Genomic DNA, 21,182 nt, shown 5'->3' on the forward strand with positions numbered 1-21,182 from the left:
TCTTACAAGCTGCGAGGGGCACATGCAGCCATCTCGGGGATTCGTGCACCTCCAGGAGAGTGCCCCTCATCTCTCTCCCCCGACTTCTGAAATTCAGAGGTAATGTTCCTGGTGACGTGATCTGCTAGTGCTTAACTCAGGGGTGACATTCCTCATTTCTGTCCTGATGCAGTAAGTGTGCTCTCTTTACCTCATATTGATGATCTAGTTACTGTGTGCCTCCTTTTGGGGGGGTTCTCCGTAACTGCTGGAGCAGCGTAAAGCGTGGATTTATGAGCATCTTTCTGTGCAGATTAGTGTCCGTAACTATTTGACCTGGGTCTTCTAGAATACCGCTTCAGCCTTTGTCTCGTTTACATGCGGGGTTAAGCCCATGGGGAATGAACTGTCCTAACACGGTAAATGAGCCCTGAGTAGTGAAACAGGGCGTTGGCTCAGCAGCAACAACATGCTATGTGTTGTCCCTCCTTTCTACCTCAGCCTGAGGCAAAGCCACTGTGTCAAAACCAAATCCTCTCCGAGGAACCTTCTCCCAGGGGTTGTGTGCTGCTGGGTGTGCATCTGTGTTTGTTACCCCTCTCTGCTCTCATTAATCGCTGTTAATAGGGCTTAACTCTACAGGAGTGGATAGTGCACTGCTGCAAGCTGAAAAGACTGCGGGAGCGTTGCTCAGCACGAAATTCAGCTCAGAAATTCAGAATCTGTTGGGATGGGCACTGGGTTGCGCTCAGAGGGACTTTGATCACTTCAGAGGGGGGTTTTTTGTGATTTGTCTGGATCATACCAGTTCCCCTCGTGGTGAATCCTCTCGGCTCTGCCCCTGGCTCGGTTACTTCCACTGGCACAAAGTGCGTGGCGCTTCCCTGCCGGAGCGGGGCTGCTCCTCTGGCGTTCTGCTTGCAGAGGTGTAACGTCGTGCTTCACCTTCGATGCGCTGTGACCGCTTGCATTTCCTCCTTGAGTTTTGGTTTGTAGTTTATGGCGATGTGAAATACACCGTGGAAAGTGGTGTAACACAAAACCATGGCACTTCAAGGACACGTGGAATGGAAGGAGACCTAAAGGCGTTGCTGCTCTGCTGCCTTTCAAGCTCTTCTTGGAAAAAAGGTTTTGGAGACCAATAACCTTCTGTGCAGAACCAGCTCTTCCAGGTTAGCGCAGGCCATTACATCCCCTGGAAACCCGCCTCTGCCCAGGGACAAACGGCGTCGGCCGGTGTTGAGAGATGATCTGGCGCTTGTCTGCACCTCGGCTCGGCACCGGTTGAGTCAGCCGGCGAGCAGGATCGGGTCGGAGGCTGGTGGAGAGTGGTGTCCTTGTGACGGGATGGAGGAGCCACGTTGTGCCACAGCTGCGTGCTACGGCGGGGTGGCTTTGTCGTCCCTTCTGCTCTCCGGCCATGCCTGCGATGTCTGTCCTCGCTTCAAACCCGGAAAAGCTGTCTGGCTCCTGCGGGAAGCAGGAAGATGAAGGTCCACGGCTGAAAGATGAAGGCTGCCGCCATCCCACAAGAGAAGCGAGTGGGTGAGGGACACTCAGAGCCCGCCCGGTGTGGCAGCGAGGTCGGCATGTGGCTGCAGCACCAGCCGTGCCGTGAAGGTGACACTGTTGGGTCCCACCTCGGCTCAGCGGGAAGGAGCCGCTTCACTGTGCCACCCACGGGGACACATGCAGCCCTTCGGCTCCGAAACCGGTGCAGGCTCATCCCTCCTACTGCTGGGTGCCTTATCCCCTCCCGGTGCTCTGCCCCTCGCTTTGGGCTGAGGCTTCAGCGGGAAGAGGCTTCCTGCTCCATCGTGTAGCCGTTCTCTGTACCAGCGCCAACCTCCCCCGTTCCACCCGCTCCTCCGCCTGCCTGCGGGCGCGGCCCCTTTAAGGGAAGTGAGGGCGGAAGCGCTGCCAGAGGCTGCGGGGGGCGGGGCTTCTCGCCCCTTCCGCCCCGTCGCCGCTCTCGCGAGATCCGCCGCTTCCGGCCCCAGCGCGGCCCTTTCCGAGGAGACCCGGCCAAGATGGTGGGTGTTGGCGGGGGTGCCGGCGGCTCCAATCGGGCTCCATCCTCCGCGGGGGCGGCCGCCCGGGGCCGGGGGCGCCGCCGCCGCCGAGGGCGGCGCGGCCTCTTCCCTGGGGGGGTGGGGGGCTGGCGTCCCCGGCGCCCTGCCTGGACCGGGGCTGCCCCGGCCGGGCTAGGCCTCAGCGCGGCGGGAGCCCGCTTCCCCGGGGCTGGGCCCGGCGCCGCTGAGGGTCGCGGGGCGGTGGGAGGGAGCGGGGCGGGCTGCCTGTGGGGTGGGGGGCTGCGGCGGCAGTGGGGGGCGGCTTGGGCTGCCTTCCCGTGTGCGTGGAGGTGAACGCGGGCCCGGGCGGCCCTGACACCCCTTCCCTCCCTCCCTCCTTCCCTCCTCGGCGCTCCCGGCTGCAGGCGGAGGTGGAGCAGAAGAAGAAACGAACCTTCCGGAAATTCACCTACAGAGGGGTGGGACCTGGACCAGCTCCTCGACATGTCCTAGTAAGAGCGGGCAGCGGGGCGCTCCCCGCCGCTGGGCCGGGGGCTCTTCCTGCGGGTCGGGGCAGAGCCCGGCACTCTGCTCGGGCTGGGTGAAAACAGCTGCAGTAACCTCTGCTTTGGGCGGTTCTGTGCGTTCCCGTCTGGGCTGTTTGAACTCCCTGAGTGGGTAACGCTGCCGGCGCGGGGTCCCCGCGGGCTGCGCTCCGGGCTGAGTCTCTCCATCCCTTCCAGCGAGCAGCTGATGCAGCTGTACAGCGCCCGACAGCGCCGGCGTCTCAACCGGGGGCTGCGCCGCAAGCAGCACTCCCTGCTGAAGCGCCTGCGCAAGGCCAAGAAGGAGGCGCCGCCCATGGAGAAGCCGGAGGTGGTGAAGACCCACCTGCGGGACATGATCATCCTCCCTGAGATGGTGGGCAGCATGGTCGGCGTGTACAACGGCAAGACCTTCAACCAGGTGGAGATCAAGGTGAGGCGTCACGGCAGCATCCTGAGAGCCGGGTCCTGATCCAAGCTGAGCATCCTGCACGTGTCTGCTTTCATTTTTTAACACCTTGGGTAACCCTGCTCCTGCCCTGTGCCTGAGGGGGAGGTCGAGGCTCTGGCCTGGAGCAGAGCTGGCCCCAAGGGACACCTGAAAGGGTCCATCCTGAGCTGCTCGCAGAGGGGCTCGAGGCCTCACGAGGCTTCAGCGTGGCTTGGAAGTAACGACGTAACGTGGCTGTTGTGAGCGTGCGTGTGCCGCTGCATCGGGAGGGCCAGGGATGTGCGCTGGCCACGCTCAGCCCTGGCTCCCTGCCCGACAGCGCCACTTTCCGATGAAACGGATCCGTGAGGTGTCGGAGGAGCGGGATAACCTGTGGGGTGGTGCAACCTGATACCGCTGATGGGATTAAATGGCGTTTTCGGCTTGTCCCTGGCATTAAATCCAACCTGAAAGCACACCAAAAAGCCTCCGAGGCTCGCGTGTCCCCTCTCCCGGGGGGGGCACAGTGCCGGTCGGGGGCTCTTGGGGGGCAGAGGGAGCCCCTCGTCCCACTGAAGCCCTCTGGCTCCACGCGAAGCCGGCAGCACCCGTTGCCTGCAGGTCCCAGCCACCACAGGAGGAGCCCAGGCGCGGTGCGGTGCGGCGCCTGCTCCATGCACTGCATTGCCAGAACAACCGGCTGCGCCGGGGCTTCTGCCGGTGCAGGGACGAGGGTTGTGACAGTCCCCGACCTGCCCCGGGGGGGTGGTTTTGGGGGAGGCTGGTGGTCTGTGCCCCCCGCCCTGGTTGCTGCCTCCAACGCGGCTCGCTCCTTTCTCTTCCAGCCCGAAATGATCGGACACTACCTGGGGGAATTCTCCATCACCTACAAGCCGGTGAAGCACGGCCGGCCCGGTATCGGTGCCACCCACTCCTCCAGGTTCATTCCTCTGAAGTAACGAAGCCTTTTCCACGTGTAAATAAAGAAATTTCTCCCAGCTCTCTCTCCCGGCCTTGCGGTTCCTGGGGCTGCGGGCACACGTCAGGGCGGGGTGAGGGCTGGGCCACAGGCGAACAAAACTCGCTGGTCTTAATCACGATTTGATGTTTTCCTGAAGATTTCCCTTTTTTTTTTTGGTACGCACACGCAGCAAACGCTTCTCTTCGAGTGGGTTTAGTACACCAGTGAAATTCCTTGTGCTTTGCTGGGAAGCAGTGAATGGTGCTTCCTTTTCTTCGTTTGTGGCATTTCAGGTGAAATCGCCCCGGTCCTGCCTGGGGTGCAGCGAATTGAGGGGGTGGGTGGGTTCCCGGGGCTTTGCAACCAGCCCCTCTCCTGCGGGGAAGCAGCCAGGGACGCACTGCCAGAGGCCGAGATCCCAAACAATTCTTTTCCCATCTTAAATGTGGGATTCCGAAGGCTGTTCTGGCAGGATGTCGGCTCAGAGTGGCGGTGGCTGGGGGGTGCTCCAGCTGGTGGTTTGCAGCCATTTCCCTTGGCAGCTTCTCGAGGGGGATGATCCGCGGTGGATGATCCAGTCGAGCCCAGGAGCTGCACCAGGGCCTGGGCTGAGCCCACGGAAACCCAGCTGGTGCCTGAGCCACCGGGGCGGTTCAGGGACGGCTACACCGGCTGCGGTGTCCCCAGCTCCGAGGAGCCTTTTTCAGGCAGCGTGCTTTGCAAAAGCCGCCGGGCCGAGTCCCCAGCCCCTGCGGCGGTGAGGCCTGGCACTGCCGCCCTCTGCCAAGCCATCGCCAGAGGCGGCAGAGGGGCTGGTTGTCACCGTCCCCCGCTGCTCCTGGCACACTTGTCCTCTGGTTTTCCTCCCTCCCCTCACTCCTGCTGCTGTGCCAGCATCACCACCACCACCCTGCTCCGGCACATCTCTGGCATTGCGGTGACGGGTGTTGGCATGAGCTGCGCTGGGAAAACCTCACGACCTTCAGGCGGGCAGCGACGCAGGCCACGACATCCCGCTGCCGGAGACGGTGGCGAACGCGCTGATGGTCTCGTCCCAGTTTCACTGGGACCGAACAGCCGCACCTCTGCCCTGCGAGGCCTCGGCTCCGGGACCCGCTGGGCTCAGCGCTGGCCCTGGGCTGTGGTGGGATCGGCTGAGCCCGTGGAGAGGAGGCAGCGGGGGCCGTGCCCGGCGGCTTTGGGATGTGCCAGGCTCGGAGGGCGGTTTTGGCTCGTCCCTGCTGCTGGCCCTGGGTGTGTTACGGGGTCCTCGGGGCCTGCGCCAGCCCTTCGGGTCTTGAACGCACCCCGGCCCTTTCCTCCTCCCCGGTGATGCCGCGGCGCGGCCGGGGCCAACTGTCCTTTAGGGAGGGTCACCGGGCTCCGCGTCCCTTAAGCAAGGTGACCTTGAGGGTCCTGGTGCAGCTCCCGCTGGCGGGGGACAGGGCTGGGGTGGCTCTGCCGCTCGGCTCCTCTCCCCTGCCCTGCCCGCGCCCCCGGGATAGCCGGGACACCCCGGGTGGGCCACGGTGGCCTCGGCGTGCGTGGTGCGGCGGTGCGCGGCGCGGGCGGAGCAGCAGGATCAGGCCTGGGGCTGGATGCGGCCCCGGGTCCTGCCCTGCCGGGCCCCGCTCGGGCTCCCGGCTGAGGGGGGCTCCGCCGCGGGGGGGCTGCTGCGCCGGGGGCCCCCTCCTCCCGCCGGGCTCAGCCCTGCACCGGGCAGGATGCGGCCGCCCCCCGGGCCGATCCCCCCGGACAGGGCGGCAGCGCGGGGGGGGGCAGCTTTGGCCCGGGAGAGGGGGCCGGGGGGGGTCCCGCAAACCCTGGTGCTGCGGGGGGGGGGGCTGGAAAAGAGGCGGGGGGGGGGGGCGCGACCCCACGGGCAGCGCGGGGCCCCTCTCCCCCCGCCCCGGCACCCCCCCCGGGGGGCGCGGGCCCCCCCCGCCACCGCCCTCTGACGGCCGCGGCGCCGCTGGAAAATCCCGTCCGGGAGCGGCGGGGGGGGGCGGGGGCGGGATGCGGCTGCTCGGGGCCGCGCCGGCTGCTCTCCCCGCTCCGCAACGCCGCCGCCGCCGCCGGGGATGAGGTACGGCCGCACCTGCCCCCCCGCACCCCCCGCACCCCCCGCACCCCCCGCATCCCCCGCATCCCCCGCACCCCCCCGCACCCCGGGGGTCCCGGCGGCTGCGGGGATGGGGGAGGACGGGGGGGGCTGCGCGGCGGGGGGGGCCGGGCCGGGAGGAGTTCGGGGTGCGGTGCCGGGTTGCGGGGGGGGGATGGATGCGGCCGGGGGGTCCCCCCTCTGCGCCCCCCCCCCCCGGGGCGGAGGGACCCCCCGGCTCTGGCTGCGCTGAATCTGCTGTCATGCGGCGGGCGCGGCTCCATCCCGGGGGAGCGGGGGGGGGAACCGGGGGGGAATCGGGGGGTCTGGGGGGATCGGGGGTCCGGGGAGGTCGGGCAGCATTTAACCCCCGCGTCCCGCATCCCCGGCCGCGGGGACAAAGGCCGGACAATGCCGGGGCCCCGCCGGCAGCCCCGGGGCGGGGGGGGCAGCACCGACCGTCCCCGTCCCCATCCCCATCCCAACCCCATCCTGCGGGCAGGGCGATGGGGCAGCGGGGCCCGCGGCTGGGGGGTCCCCGCTGGGGTGGCAGCATCGCCGTCGCCCCCCCCCCCTCCCCCGATGCGGCTCGGCTCCCCGCAGAGCCCCTCCCGATGCGGGGGCTCCCCGGCGGGGCCGGTCCGGGCGGCCGGGGCTGAGCCCCGGAGCCCCAACCCCCCCCCCCCCCCAAATCCGCATCCCAAACCCGCCCCCCCCCCCCAAACCTGCCCCTCAAAAACCCCGGCCTCCAAACCAGCACCCCAACCCCGCCCCTCCAACCCCGCACCCCAAACCTGCCCCCGGGCCCAGCCCCACACCCCTGCGGGGGTCCCAGGGCCACGTCCCCGGGCAGGGGTGTCCCCCCCGCCCCGGGTGGGGGGTGCGAGGTGGGTGCTGCCCCGGGCAGGGGCTGGCGCCGTTCCTGCCCCCCGGTGCCCGGTGCCCGTTCCCGCGGCCGCCCCGCTCTGGGGCTGGGGCGTGGGGCGGGCGTGGGGGTCCCTGCATGGGGGTGTCTCTGGGGGGGCGCAGGGGACCCCAGCGCTCGCCCCACCGGGGCCCTGCCACGGCTCCACAGCTCTCCAAAGGCCGTGACGTGCGTGTGCACGCGTGTGCATGCAGCATACGTGCGCGTGTGCACGCGTGTGTGGGAACAGCCCCTGTGCGGGGCCGTGGGTGCTGCAGGGGGTCGGGTGCTGCGCGTGGGGAGGGAGCCGGTCCCACGTGCCAATGTCCCGCGTGTGCCCCCCAGTATGTCCCCGCGTGTGCCCCCGCGTGTGCCTGTGCCGCCCAGGAGCCGTGCGGGGGGGGGCTGCGTGTGCGGGGCCGGCCTGCTGCTCCCCGGGGTGGGTTTGCTGTGGTCGGGGGTCCCCGGGGTCGCGGCGCGTGGCCGGGTCGATCAGCGGGAGCTGGTGACAACACACTGTTTGTTTAACGTCCCGGGGGGCTCCGGGAGCCGCAGCCGGTCGGGGGCTCAGATGTGGCATCTGTCGGAGGTGGCTGCGCTCGGCTGATGCTGCAGTGCTGGGGCCGACCGTGGTCCCTGTCCCCATCCCTGTCCCCGTCCCTGTCCCCATCCCTGACCCCATCCCTGTCCCCGTCCCTGTCCCCATCCCTGTTCCCGTCCCTGTCCCCGTCCCTGTCCCCATCCCTGACCCCATCCCTGTCCCGATCCCTGTCCCCGTCCCTGTCCCCGTCCCTGTCCCCATCCCTGTCCCCGTCCCTGTCCCCGTCCCTGTCCCCATCCCTGTCCCCGTCCCTGTCCCCGTCCCTGTCCCCATCCCTGTTCCCGTCCCTGACCCCATCCCTGACCCCATCCCTGTCCCCATCCCTGTCCCCGTCCCTGTCCCCATCCCTGTCCCCGTCCCCAGCGCTGCCACCGGGCTGGAGGGGGCCAAGGGGCGGGGGGAGCATGGGGGGCGCGGGGCTCCCCCGGCCCTGCTCTGCCCAGGCCAAGGCGGCGCGGTGCGGCGTGGTGCGGTGCGGTGGTCGGTGTGGTGCGAAAGGCTGATGCGGTGGGTTGGAGGGTGCAGGGGAGGAGAGGGCAGCGCCGAGAGCGGTGGGTGCCGTGGGCAGCGCGGTGGGGTGGGCAGCGCGGTGGGGTGGGCAGCGCGGTGGGGTGGGCAGCGTGGGTGCTGCTTCTCCACCCATCTACCTGCTGCGGCACCTGCCCCGCCGGGACCTCGCCGGAGGGATCCCGGGGCCCCGAGCAGAGCGGGGCGGCTGTTGGGTGGGGGGGAGCTGGGTCCCCAGGGCCCGCAGCCATCGCGTCCCCCCGGGGGGGGCCCACGACAGCCCACGGCCCTGCCTGGGATCCAGCCCCCCACCACCGAGCCCCCAGCAGCCCGTGAGGGGGTCACCGCGTCCTGTGGGACAGTGACCGTCACGGTGCCGGAGCGTGGGCTGCGGGAGCGTAGCTGCAGCCCTGGCCCCCCCTTCCCGCAGCCCTGGCCCCCCCCTTCCCGCAGCACTGCCCCCCCTTCCCTCAGCCCTGGCCCCCCCGTTCCCGCAGCCCTGGCCCCCCCCTTCCCGCAGCCCCGGCCCCCCCTTCCCACAGCCCTGGCCCCCCCCCGTTCCCGCAGCCCCGGCTCCCCCTTCCCGCAGCCCCGGCCCCCCCCTTCCCGCAGCCCCGGCCCCCCCTTTCCCCGCTGTGTCTAGACGCTTCGCAAATGCAGGTGCCGCCGCAGCAGCCCCTCCCCGCAGGCTGCAGCTCCCCAGCGCTGCTGCGGGCCGCTGCGCTCGGCCGGCCCTGCCAGGGGACCCGGGGGGCCAGAGCTCAGCCCCCCCCCCCAGCAACCCCCGGCCCCCCAACGCCCCTGGCCGGGGCAGGAGAGGGGCAGGAGGTGGGGCGAGGCTGGTGAGGGCTGGTGGGGTGGGGTGCCCCAGCCCTGCGGCTGCACTGACAGCCCCCCCCACCCCCAGCTGGTGGGGGGTCCCACAGACTGGCCACCACCCCACTGAGGGGCTGCAGTGGCCCCCCCAGGCTCTTCCAGCCGCTGTCTGCCCCAGCATCACCCCACCCCCTGCAAACCAAAGGTGTCACTGCAGAGCTGTGGGGATGGGGGTCCCGGGGAGCGGGGGAAACAGCTTCGTGCCTCAGTTTCCCCCGCCTGCAATGGGGCTGGTGCCATGTACTGCCTGCGGTGTCCAGTAGCCAAATGTCCCGGCCCGTCCTGACCTGCTGCAGCATGACACAGCACCGTGGGGAGGGCGGCCGGAGCACCCCGGCATCGCGCAGGGCGGGGGCACCCCGTGGTGCTCAAGCAGCACCCACTGAGCTGAGCCGGGGGGAGTCCCGGCTCTGAGCAGTTCGGTTGGCGCTGAGCGGTTTGGGGTGCCCGGGGGGGTGGGTGGGTACGTGTACCCCTGCAGGGGCGGGAGCCCCCCGCTTTCATCCTCACGCGGTGCTGACACCCCACTCCCGTGTCTGGTGGGTGCTTGGGAAGGGCCACGGACCCGCCTGCGCTGCCCCATCCGCTGTCGCCATAGCAACGCGTGCTCAGCCTGCATCCCGCATCCCGCATCCCGCATCCCGCATCCCTCACCCATCCTCCCTTCTGCATCCCTCATTGTCCATCCTGCATCCCAGATCTGCAGCCTGTGTCCTGATCCTGCATCCCTCATCCCACACCCCCGTCCCTCCGCCGCCTCCCCGCGGTGCTCCCCCACCCTCACCCCCCCCCGCGCCCTCCCGGGGGTTGTGTCTCCCCTGGGGGGGTATTTGCCGCCCGGGCGGCGGTTGCGGGGGGGGATTTGTGCCGTGGGGGCTTTGCCCCCCCCCGGCAGTGTGGTTGGCCGCGGCGCGCGGAGCCGGGCGGTGGGGAGGGGGGACACCCCGCAGCGGGACCCGGGGCAGGGCAGGATGGGGGGGGGGGGTCCCCCCCAGCCGCTGTGGGGTGCAGGGACAAAGGAGCAGTTTGGGGTGGGGGCCGGGATGGCTCCTGGGGTGGGAAGGACATCGGTGGGGCCTCGGGGAGGGTGCTGGGTGCCTCCGCTGCCTGGTGGGGCCTCTGTGCTGGAGGGGGTGCTGGAGCCCCCCCAGAGGGCTCGCAGGGGCAGAGGGGTCCCAGGGCGCCCGGGGCCGCTGTGGGTGGGCACGGACACCCGAGCCCCGGGGGATCGATCCCCACCGCTGCCCCGGGCAGCCGCCGCCCCTGACCCCGCTGCAGCTGCGGGGGGGACACGGGCCCGATCCTGACCCAGCGCTGCGGGGGGACGCGGGGAGGGCTGAGCAGGGGGGGGTGCAGTGGGGTGGGAGGAGAAGGGCCCCCCCCCCTCCGCTGTGCACCCCCATCCGTGCACACCCGTTGCACGCACACTCGTGCACACCCGTGGCGCTGAGGAAGGCGGCGCGGGGCCCTCGCGCTCTCGGCCGCCAGCCGGACCCGCTGGGGGGGTGACGAGGGGACCCCGTCCCCGTCCCCCCCCAGGCCCGCGCGTGCCGGCCTCGTGTGCGCCCCCCCCCGCAGGTGCGAGGGGCGCCGCGGGCGCTGCGGCGCGGAGGAGGTTTGGGGGGGCCGGGGCCGGCGGGGGGGGGGACAGGGGGGCGGGGGGGGGCGGAGGGGCAGAGCGGGGCCGGGGGTGCTGCCGGGGGGGCCGGGGCTGGCCCTGCTGCGGGAGGGAGCGAAGCGGGAGATGGTTCAGAGAAGGAGAAGACAAAAGCGAGACAAAGGGGGAAGGGAGCGGAGGGCTGAGCTGCTGCGGAGGATGGAAGTCAGGCAGGGGCTGGCAGGGGGCTGGGGGGGCCGGGGCCTGCGGGGGGGCCGGACGCCCACCCCGTGCTGGGGATGTCCCTTCTGGGAGGCTTTGGGGGGGCACCAGCTCTCGCCGGGGCACTCTGCCCCCTCGGGGGGGGGGGTGCGGGTAGTGGGGGTCCCCCAGGCTGTGCTGCGGTCCCGGGCGGGTGGCGGGGTGGGGGGGGGGCAGGCTGCAGCGAGCACCCCGGGGTGCTGCCCACCTCGCCCCCCCCCAGGCGCTGGAGGAGGTGAAGATGTCCGGCTCCATCGCCTCGTACGACCAGCTGGTGCGGCAGGTGGAGGCGCTGAAGAAGGAGAACAGCCATCTCCGGCGGGAGCTGGAGGACAACTCCAACCACCTCTCCAAGCTGGAGAATGAGACCTCGGACATGAAGGTGAGGACAAGCCCGGGGGGGGACACGGACCCCGCGCTGGGGCTGTGGGGGCTTCCCTCTGCGCCCCCCCCCCAACCCCCTGACGGCTCCATCCTTGTTTTAGGAGGTCCTGAAGCATCTCCAGGGCAAGCTGGAGCAGGAGGCGCGGGTCATGGTGTCCTCGGGGCAGACGGAGGTCCTGGACCAGCTGAAAGGTGGGTGCCCTGGCAGGGTGGGGAGTGGGGGGGTCCCCACCAAGCCCACCCTCACGCCGCTGTCCCCGTCCCCAGCCCTGCAGATGGACATCACCAGCCTCTACAACCTCAAGTTCCCGCCGGAGGTGGCCGGAGCCGGGCGCAGCGCCGAGGACAGCCCACCGCCACCCGTGCCCCAGCGGGACAGTGTCGGGGACCTGGGCAGAGCCACTCTCCGGCTGCTGGAGGAGCTCGACCGGGAGAGGTGACGGCCGGGGGGGATGGCCGGGGCCGGGGGGCCGGGGGCCGCGCTGACGGGGCTCCCCCCCTCCCCAGGTGCTTCCTGCTGGGCGAGATCGAGAAGGAGGAGAAGGAGAAGGTGTGGTACTACACCCAGCTGCAGAGCCTGGCCACGCGCCTGGACGAGCTGCCCCACGTGGAGACGGTGAGCGGGGCGTCCCAGCACCCCCCCGGCCCCAGGGCGCGGGCAGGACCCTGACCCCCTCATGCCATCCCCCGCCTCTACCCCCCCAGTTCTCCATGCAGATGGATCTGATCCGGCAGCAGCTGGAGTTCGAGGCCCAGCACATCCGCTCGCTGATGGAGGAGCGCTTCGGGACGGCGGACGAGATGGTGCAGCGGGCGCAGGTCAGGGCGGGCGGGAGCTGTCCCTTCCCCTCCTCGCACCTCCTGTCCTGTGCCGGGGGGCTCCAGCTGCCTTCCCACCCCATCCTGCCCTCGCCAGCCCTGTGCCCCCTCGCACCCAGCTCCATGCACCCTTGCACCCAGTGCCACGTATCCTCATACCCAGCCCTGTGCACCCTTGCAACTGGGTCCATGCACTCTTGCACCAGCTCTTTGCACCCCTGCACCCAGCTCTTTGCACCCTCGAACGCAGCTCCTTGCATCCTCATGTGCAGCTCCTTGCACCCTCCCATCACCTCCATGCACCCTCACATCCAGCTCTTTGCACCCTGGCACCCAGCTGCCCCCAGCCCTGTGCACCCTCACGCCTGGCTCCAGGTGTGCTGGGGGTCCCGGGGGGGGGTCCCAGCCCTCGCTGACACCTGCTCTGCCCCCCCAGATCCGGGCATCCCGGCTGGAGCAGATCGACAAAGAACTCATGGAGGCGCAGGACAAGGTGCAGCAGCCGGAGCCGCAGGTAGCCGGGACGCAGCTGAGCCCATCTGGGGCTGGGGGCCATCGCTGGGGTCTGTCCCCGCCAGGGAGGCTGGAGGAGGGGGACAGGCACAGCCCCCCCGCCATTGTCCCCGTCCTGTCCCCGTCGCCCGCTGGCGCGGCACAGCCAGGGCTTTGTGTGGCTCGGGCACCGTGAAATGGGCAGTTGCCATGGAGACGAGAAGTAGGCCATGGCGCGCAGCGGGCGGGCGGGCGCGGTGGCTCCCGCAGCATCTGCCGGCCGCCGGAGCTGCCAGGGCGGGCACCCCGCCATCACCATGGCCCCGCCATCACCCACGGCCCCTCCATCGCCCACAGCCCCTCCATCATCACCCCCAGCCCTTCCATTGCTCCTGGCCCCTCGATCGCCCATGGCCCCACCATCGCCGTGACCCCTCCATCGCACACGGCCCCACCATCGCCACGGCCCCTCCACACATGGCCCCTCCATCACCCATGTCCCCTCTATCATCCACAGCCCCTCCATCATCTCTGCCCCCTCCATAACCCCCAGCCCCGCCATCGCCCCAGCCAGCCCCACACCCCGCACAGCCCCGACGTTGCCACCCCACGCGAGAAGCTCCACGGGCTCGGCCCCGGCACAGTCCATGCCGCCCACCCCACTCGCCTCCCCCACACTCTTCCTTTCCGGAGCCTGCTGCTGTGGCAGCCCCCGCCCCGATCACCCCCGGTTCCGGCTTAAAATACAAGCCTGGCATTGACGGAAGCAACAATTGCACCGGCTGGGAAACGCTGCCAAATTTAATGGCACCAGGGGGTTCCTGAAAAGCGGGGAGGGGCCGGGCAGGGGGGGCAAGGGCGGTGCATTACAACCTGCCCCCGTCTGCCCCCTCCTCTGCAGCTCTGTGGGAAGGTCCCGGGCATGGAGGGGGACGGCAGCCTGGACCCCCCGACCCACCCCGATGAGGGGGGCAGCAGCCTGGGCAGCAGCAAGGTGAGGGGCAGCCGCGCCGGAGCCTGGCTGGGGTGGGGAGCGTGGGGTGGCCACGCGTAACCCCGAGTCCCCATCCCGCAGGTGGAGGTGGTCTTCTGGCTCCTGTCCATGTTGGCCACGCGGGACAAGGACGACATGTCCCGCACGCTGCTGGCCATGTCCAGCTCGCAGGAGAGCTGTCTGGCCATGCGCAAGTCGGGCTGCCTGCCACTGCTCATCCAGATCCTGCATGACTCGGACGGCGAGCCAGGGCCCCCCGAGAGCCCCGCCGGCGCCAAGGATGCCCGCATGCGTGCCAACGCCGCCCTCCACAACATCGTCTTCTCCCAGCCCGACGAGGGCCAGGCCAAGAAGGAGATGCGGGTGCTGCACGTGCTGGAGCAGATCCGCTCCTACTCGGAGACGTGCTGGGACTGGCTGCAGATGCAGAGCAGGGACGGGGGCCGAGGCCCCGAGGGCGGCGCGGGTACGGGGGCAAGCGGGGTGCCGGTGTGTGTACAGATGTGCATGGCAGTGCACGCGGCTGTGAGCATCTGTGTGTGCCAGAGGCGGCAGGCGATGGGGGGGCCGTCAGTGCCAGACCCCGGGGCTGACCCCCCGCCTCTCCCCGCAGCGCCGGTGCCCATCGAGCCCCAGATCTGCCAGGCCACCTGCGCCATCATGAAGCTCTCCTTCGATGAGGAATACCGGCGGGCCATGAACGAGCTGGGTGAGCGTGGGGTGGGCGCGGGGAGGGGGTTCCATCCCTTTTGCACCACAGCCATTTCCACTCATCCTCCTCCCTGGTGCAACAGCAGCAGCGCTGGGGAAGGGGTGCTGGGGGGTCCTTTGCCTGAGTGACCCCCTCTCCCATCCCGCAGGCGGGCTGCAGGCGGTGGCCGAGCTGCTGCAGGTGGACTACGAGATGCACAAGATGACGAGCGACCCCCTAAACCTGGCGCTGCGGCGCTACGCGGGGATGGCCCTCACCAACCTCACCTTCGGCGACGTGGTCAACAAGGTCCGGGGGAGCCGGGGGGGCTGGGGGGCAGGGAGCGGGGCTGGGGGGCCGTGGCGTCACTCTCACTGCCCTCGTCCTCCCCGCAGGCGACGCTGTGCTCCCGCCGGGGCTGCATGGAGGCCATCGTGGCTCAGCTGGGCTCCGACAGCGAGGAGCTGCACCAGGTGGGTGCTGGTGGCGTGGGGGGCTCCCCCGGGGAGGGGGACAGGCAGGGGGACGGTCCCTGCGCCCACCCACCCCGCTCTGCCCTCCCAGGTGGTCTCCAGCATCCTGAGGAACCTCTCCTGGCGGGCTGACATCAACAGCAAGAAGGTGCTGCGGGAGGTGGGCAGCGTGACCGGGCTGACGCGGTGTGCGCTGCACGCTGGCAAGGTGAGCACCGGGGCGGGCGGGAGCGGGCGTCGGGGTGGCCGGACAGAGGCTGATGGGTGGGTGGTTGTCCCTGGACAGGAGTCCACGCTGAAGAGCGTCCTGAGTGCACTGTGGAACCTGTCGGCACACAGCACGGAGAACAAAGCCGCCATCTGCGCGGTGGAGGGAGCCCTGGGCTTCCTGGTGAGCACCCTCACCTACAAGTGCCAGAGCAACTCGCTGGCCATCATCGAGAGCGGCGGTGGCATCCTCAGGAACGTCTCCAGCCTCGTCGCCACGCGGGAGGACTACAGGTGAGGGTCGCCGCGGAGTGGGGACGGTGCTGGGGAGGGGGGTCAGAGACCATCCTGACGGCCGGGGTCCCCCTGTCCCGCAGGCAGGTGCTCCGGGACCACAACTGCCTGCAGACGCTGCTGCAGCACCTGCGCTCGCACAGCCTCACCATCGTCAGCAACGCCTGCGGCACCCTCTGGAACCTGTCCGCCCGCAGCCCCCGTGACCAGGAGCTGCTCTGGGACCTGGGGGCGGTCAGCATGCTGCGCAACCTCATCCACTCCAAGCACAAGATGATCGCCATGGGCAGCGCGGCCGCTCTCCGCAACCTCCTCACCAACCGGCCCCCCAAGTACAAGGACGCCACCGTCGTCTCGCCTGGCTCCTGCATGCCCTCACTCTACATGCGCAAGCAGAAGGCGCTGGAGGCCGAGCTGGATGCCAAGCACTTGGCCGAGACATTCGACACCATGGAGAAGCAGAGCCTGAAGAGCCAGAGCGCCAAGAAGCCAACGCGGCACATGGAGAGCCTGGTGAAGGACTACGCCTCTGACTCGGGCTGCTTTGACGATGACGAGGTGCCCAACATCTCTACCGGCGTGGAAACGGCCAGCGCCTCCGTCCTCTCCATGTTCCTCAACTCTTCCTTCCTCCAGGGGCAGGCGCTGCCCCGGGCGCTGGCACAGAGGCGATGCCCGGAGCCGGAGAAGGATGGCAGTGGCAAGCCAGCTGAGCTCAAGAAGCTGCCGCTGCCGGAGGACGATGTCTCGCTGGCTGCCGAGAAGTTGGCCAACAAGATCTCCAGCACGGTGGCCAAGATCGACAAGCTGGTGGAGGACATCTCCACCATGCACACATCCTCAGATGACAGCTTCAGCCTCAGCTCAGAGGACCATTGCCTGGACTGGCAGTACGGCCCCGAGGAGGTGCACGAGGCACGTGCCCAGTCCTGCTCACCATGCCGCCTCTCGGACGCTGGCGGCTTCGCCAAGCGGGAGAGCCTGAGCCAGGCGCACACACTGCTGCGGCTGAAGACCGCCTACACCAGCCTGTCCAACGACAGCCTGAACAGCGGCAGCACCAGCGACGGCTACTGCACCAAGGAGCACATGAAGCCCTGCACCAGGGCTGCCTTTCTCGACTACCGGGACGAGCTGCAGCGGTACCAGAAGCGGCCGAGCCGGCTCGACCTCAAGAGCATCCTGGGCAGCAAGCTGGAGCGGGTTGAACCCCCTGCGCTCAAGGGCAGAGACCCGGCTGAACCAGACAAGCCGGAGCAGCGAGACCTGCCCGAACGGGCCAAGAAGACGGTGACTTTCCCCAGCCCCAAGGCACTGGACAAGGAGCCCGAGTGGAAGAAGGAGGTGAGCAGCAAGCTCTCCTCTGACCCCCAGGTCCGCACCATCAAACTCTCCCCATCCTACCAACATGTCCCCCTGCTCGAGAGCCTGGCCAAGAGCGGCACGGCTGCCGGCTCCGGCCACCACCCCTCCCTCCTGGGCAGAAAGCAAGCCTGGCTCCCCCCTGCACTGCTGCAGACGGCCGAGACCTTGAGCAAGATCCCGGAGAAGCTGCCTGCCCACCCGCCGGCCACAACGGAGCAGGAGTCGGTGCAGAAATACTCGGTGGAAGACACCCCGATCTGCTTCTCCCGGTGCAGTTCCCTCTCCTCCCTTTCCTCAGCCGACAACGTGCTGGATGGGCAGAGCCACAGCGAGAACGACCTGGACAGCGACTCCTCCCTGGAGATCCTGGAGATGGAGGAAGGGGATGGGGAAGGTGAGGATGGGAGGCAGGAGAAGGAGAAGGTGGCAGATCTGGGTCCGGCCACACCGGTGAAGATTTCTCAGCCCATCACTATCCCCTTCCCGAAGCGTGACAAGGTCTTCCTGCGGGAGTCATCACCATCACGCCAGGACGACCTCACGCCCTCGAGCTCCTCGGAGAACTACATCCAGGAGACGCCACTGGTGATGAGCCGCTGCAGCTCCGTCAGCTCCCTGGGCAGCTTTGAGAGCCCCTCCATCGCCAGCTCCATCCAGAGCGACCCTTGCAGCGAGATGATCAGCGGCACCATCAGTCCCAGCGAGCTGCCCGACAGCCCTGGGCAGACCATGCCGCCCAGCCGCAGCAAGACGCCCCTCTTCGAGCTGGGCTGCCAAGCAGAGAAGGAGACCAGCCAGTTCAACATCCAGTGGGAGAACAACGTCAAGAAGTTCATGGAGATCACCGATTTCAAGGAACGCTTCCAGCTGCCCCAGGACCTGGACTCCATGGTCTACTTCACGGTGGAGAAACCCAACGAGAACTTCTCCTGCGCCTCCAGCCTGAGTGCCCTGCCCCTCCACGAGCACTATGTCCAGAAGGACGTGGAGCTCAAACTGATGCCCACATTCCCGGAGAAGAACAGCCTGAATTTCGCAGCTCACGAGAAGCGGGAGGAGCGGCGAGAAGAGCGGTACCTGGAGGGCCGGCGGCGGGCTGACCGCCCTGAGCCCCCCTCCGACGACGACATCGAGATCCTGAAGGAGTGCATCAGCTCCGCCATGCCCTCCCGCTTCCGCAAGGTGAAGACCTCCCTGCTCTCTGGCCAGGTCCTCCACCCCCAGACGAAGAAGCCGGTGCATGTCCCTGTCTACATGCTGGTGCCAGCCCATGCACACCCCGGTGTCCCCAAGCACCTGCGTGCCAGTGCGCGCGACCTCTTCAAGGATGACGACTCCTTCACTGACTCGGCCGACGGGACCCCCGTCAACTTCTCCAGCGCTGCCTCACTGAGCGACGAGACCCTGCGCTACCCAGCCGCCGAGGAGGCTGAGCACCCCCGCGGCCCAGGGACGGGGCGCCCGGCGGAGGTTCTGCCCGAGGGGCACCACGAGGCGGGCAGTGCCGGCACCATCCCGGCCAGGAGGGCTGCCTCCGGCAGCTCGGCGCCTGCCCGGCTGAGCTCAGCCTGCAAAGGGAAAGCGGGGCCGAGCCGTGGCCAAGGTGGGGAGGGGAAGCGGGGCCAGCCCCCAACAAAGAGTGGATCTGGGCTGGAGCTGGAGGTGGGGAGGACCAGTGGTCCCCCCGGGAGGAAGAATGCTCCCCAGGAGGACGGGGTGGCCTTCCAGTCACTGTGCCACACCACGCCAACGGAGGAAGCTGTCTACTGCTTCTATGAGCAGGACTCGGACGAGCCGCCCGAGGCGGGCAGGGAGGGGTCCGGCAGCAGAGCCCAGCCCGGCCGGGCACCCAGGAGGGAACGCTGGGGTGGCTCCGTCCCCCGGAGGGAGCCCGAGCCCGGTCCCCGGCCAGCGAAGGCGAAACCGCAGAACAACCTCATCGCTGACGAGACGCCACCGTGCTACTCCCTCAGCTCCTCCATGAGCTCCCTGAGCGATGCCAACCTCTCCGATGGCGAGGAGCGAGGCCAGCCCTGCGGCAAAGCCCCCCGGCCGCGGTCGGCCGCGGCGGCAGGGCAGGCACAGGGGGGCTCCCCCAGCTCCCCCAGCCTCAACTCGGAGGATGACCTGCTGCAGAAGTGCATTGGCTCGGCCATGCCCAAGCGCCGGCGGCCCTCAGCTCGCCGGAGGATGGTGGAGCGCAAGCAGAAGCCGCTGGGCGCTGGTGGGAGGGAACGGAAAGCAGAGGCAAGGCATCGCCCTGCCGAGGATGCCGACTCTGACCGGGGCTCGGACCTGGACAGCGTGGAGTGGCAAGCCATCCAGGAGGGTGCCAACTCCATCGTCACCTGGCTACACCAGGCTGCTGCCTCCCTCTCGCGGGAGCCTTCCTCCGAGTCTGACTCCATCCTCTCCTTCGTGTCAGGGCTCTCGGTCGGGTCGACCCTGCAGCTCTCCCTGGGCAGGCAGGAGAAGAAACGGGCTGGCAGTGCAGCTGGCCGGGATGCAGCGAGGAGGGAGCACAGCAAGAGCCGCCCAGAGAGGAAAGACACGCCGGGTGCCCGTCCCGCCGGCCGTGGAACCGCCAGGGCGGAGCGGAGCCCGGTGCCCACCAAGCCGGTGCCCAACCTGCCCGTGGTCTTCCGCGGCAGGACCGTCATCTACATGCCCAGCCTGGCCAAGGACGCCCCCAGCCCGCGGGCCACCCCGAAGAAAAGCCCCGCGGCGAAGCCCGAGGCGCCACCGGCCAAGAACCTCTCCCTGAGCCAGCAGCGCTCACGGAGCCTGCACCGGCTGGGCAAGCCCCCCGAAACCAGTGACCTGGCGCTGCCCAAGAGGAGCACAACACCGCCCGCCCGCATCGGCAAGGGTCCCCCCTCCTCGGGCTCCTCCCGCACCTCCACCCCCTCCCAGCACGCACCCAAGAAGCTGCCGTCGCCCTCCCAGCTCGCCAAGCAGGGTCCCCCGGCTGCGGGCAAGGCGGGCGGCTCGCCCTCCCCACCAGGACCCCCGGCCAGAGCTCCAGCCCCCAAGTCCCCGGCCCCCAAGCAGTCCAAGACGCAGAAGTCACCCGTCCGCATCCCCTTCATGCAGAAGCCCAGCAGGAAGGTGCTGCCGGGTCGGGGAGCCATGCCGGTGCTGGAGGAGCAGGCGGATGGTGGCAAGGTACGGGGCGGCGGGCCGGGGGGCAGCCGGCTCAACCTGGTGCGGATGTCGTCCGCCCGTTCCAGTGGGAGCGACTCGGACCGCTCCGGCTTCCTGCGCCAGCTCACCTTCATCAAGGAATCCTCCAGCCTGCTGCTGCGGCACCGTGCCGAGCTCTCCCCGGCACAGCCGGCGGCCTCACTGCCTCGCCGCGCCTCCCCGCAGCGCAGCCGTGCCACCCTCCCAGCCGTCTTCCTCTGCTCCTCCCGCTGCGAGGAGCTCAAGGCGGCCAAGCCAGCGGCCCCCAGCCCACGGCCCCTCGTCACCAGGGCCCAGCCTGGCAGCAAAGTCCCCGCCGGTGCCAAGCCACCACGGAGGACCAGCTCCGAGAGCCCCTCCCGGCTGCCGGTGAAGACCAGCATCCCCGCGCCCGAGCCCTTCAAGAGGTACTCGTCTTCGCCCAACATTAGTGTGCCACGGAGGACGGGCAGCCCTTCCTCCGTCCTCTCCACCCGCTCCGAGGCTTCGGCACGGCGGCGGCAGACTGAGGCAGTGCCCGGCGGGCAGCCAGCGAAGCCACCGGTGGTGGTGATGAAGGGCACGTGGCGGAGGATTCGGGACGAAGACATTCCCCACATCCTCAAGAGCACGCTGCCCTCCTCTGCTCTGCCGCTGGCGGGCACCGGCGAGGAGGAGCGCCCCGGCACCCCCGGCCCCAGGAAGACCAGCGATGCCGTGGTGCAGACCGAGGACTTCTCCACCACCAAGACCAACTCCAGCACCTCTCCCACCCTGGAGACCCGCGAGGGGCCCCCACATGCCCGCGCCGCCTGCGATGGTGAAGCCCCGGCCCCTGCCAAGACCACCCTGCCCATCTCCTTCGGCCACGAGGCACCGGCCGGGACCTTCCCTGGCAGCCGCCATGGCTCCCCGAGCAGAGCCGCCCGTGTCACCCCCTTCAACTACGTTCCCAGCCCCATGGCGGTGACAGTGGTGGCTGACAAGGCGGTGGAGAAAATCCAAGCTTGAGCAGCTGCCGCACGGATGACGCCGTGGCAAGGGTCCCGTGACCCCCCCGCCCCATGGGAGCTGCCCAGGACCGTGCTGGGGGGGGGAAAGCAACACGGGACATGCTGGGGACTGGCAAGTCACCCCAAATTGCTGCTTGCCCCCACTGGGGTTTTGCTGTACCGGAGTGCCGCAGTTCCCAGTGCCGAGGACCGGACAGAGCCAGGGGGACCTGCGGGGCACTGGGGCCGGGGCCGATACCCCAACCTGGGGTGAGTCTCGGTGGCCATCTCCTCCCGCTGATGGACATCCCAGGACAGGTGAGCAGGGGCCGTGTCCCCACGTCCCCACGTACCTCCATCCCGCTTGCCCGCCTCAGGCAGAGGCTGAACCAGGGCCTGATCCTGCACGCTGGGAAGATGGCACGCCGCGCCCCAACGCCAGGTCTCCGCCGCATGCTTCAGCTTGTCCCGGCACCCACACCTGGCTCTGCCAGCAATCGCAGCTCATTTATTAACAAGGGGAGGGAACCCGTGG

The 21,182-nt window shown here is 69.3% G+C and overlaps 2 protein-coding genes across 2 annotated transcripts; both read left to right on the forward strand.

Annotated features, from left to right (window-relative positions):
* Positions 1 to 1,987: 1,987 nt before the first annotated feature.
* Positions 1,988 to 3,964, forward strand: RPS15 (ribosomal protein S15). Its single transcript, XM_059831867.1, is given in 5 exon segments — positions 1,988 to 2,012; positions 2,417 to 2,473; positions 2,475 to 2,503; positions 2,735 to 2,969; positions 3,812 to 3,964. Coding segments are annotated over 5 exon segments (438 nt in total). The 5' UTR covers positions 1,988 to 2,009; the 3' UTR covers positions 3,926 to 3,964.
* Positions 3,965 to 11,015: 7,051 nt separating this feature from the next.
* On the forward strand, positions 11,016 to 20,756 carry APC2 (APC regulator of WNT signaling pathway 2). The gene is made up of 16 exons (XM_059831616.1): positions 11,016 to 11,156; positions 11,260 to 11,350; positions 11,426 to 11,594; positions 11,666 to 11,774; positions 11,864 to 11,977; positions 12,414 to 12,491; positions 13,371 to 13,463; positions 13,545 to 13,941; positions 14,077 to 14,172; positions 14,324 to 14,463; positions 14,550 to 14,627; positions 14,719 to 14,835; positions 14,914 to 15,128; positions 15,212 to 16,343; positions 16,473 to 17,777; positions 17,820 to 20,756. The coding sequence occupies exons 1-16, from the start codon at positions 11,016 to 11,018 to the stop codon at positions 20,664 to 20,666; spliced, it is 7,122 nt and encodes a 2,373-aa protein (XP_059687599.1). The 3' UTR covers positions 20,667 to 20,756.
* Positions 20,757 to 21,182: the final 426 nt, after the last annotated feature.

Source organism: Gavia stellata, chromosome 32 (genome assembly GCF_030936135.1).
Source record: "Gavia stellata isolate bGavSte3 chromosome 32, bGavSte3.hap2, whole genome shotgun sequence".
Taxonomy (NCBI): Eukaryota; Metazoa; Chordata; class Aves; order Gaviiformes; family Gaviidae; genus Gavia; species Gavia stellata.

Excerpts from the sequence above, each read along its gene's own strand:
- APC2 (XM_059831616.1), top strand. The coding sequence starts at position 11,016 with ATGTCCGGCTCCATCGCCTCGTACGACCAGCTGGTGCGGCAGGTGGAG. Across the intron at positions 11,595-11,665 it reads GAGGAGCTCGACCGGGAGAG|GTGCTTCCTGCTGGGCGAGA; the intron begins GTGACGGCCGGG and ends CCCCCTCCCCAG. Across the intron at positions 15,129-15,211 it reads GCCACGCGGGAGGACTACAG|GCAGGTGCTCCGGGACCACA; the intron begins GTGAGGGTCGCC and ends CCTGTCCCGCAG.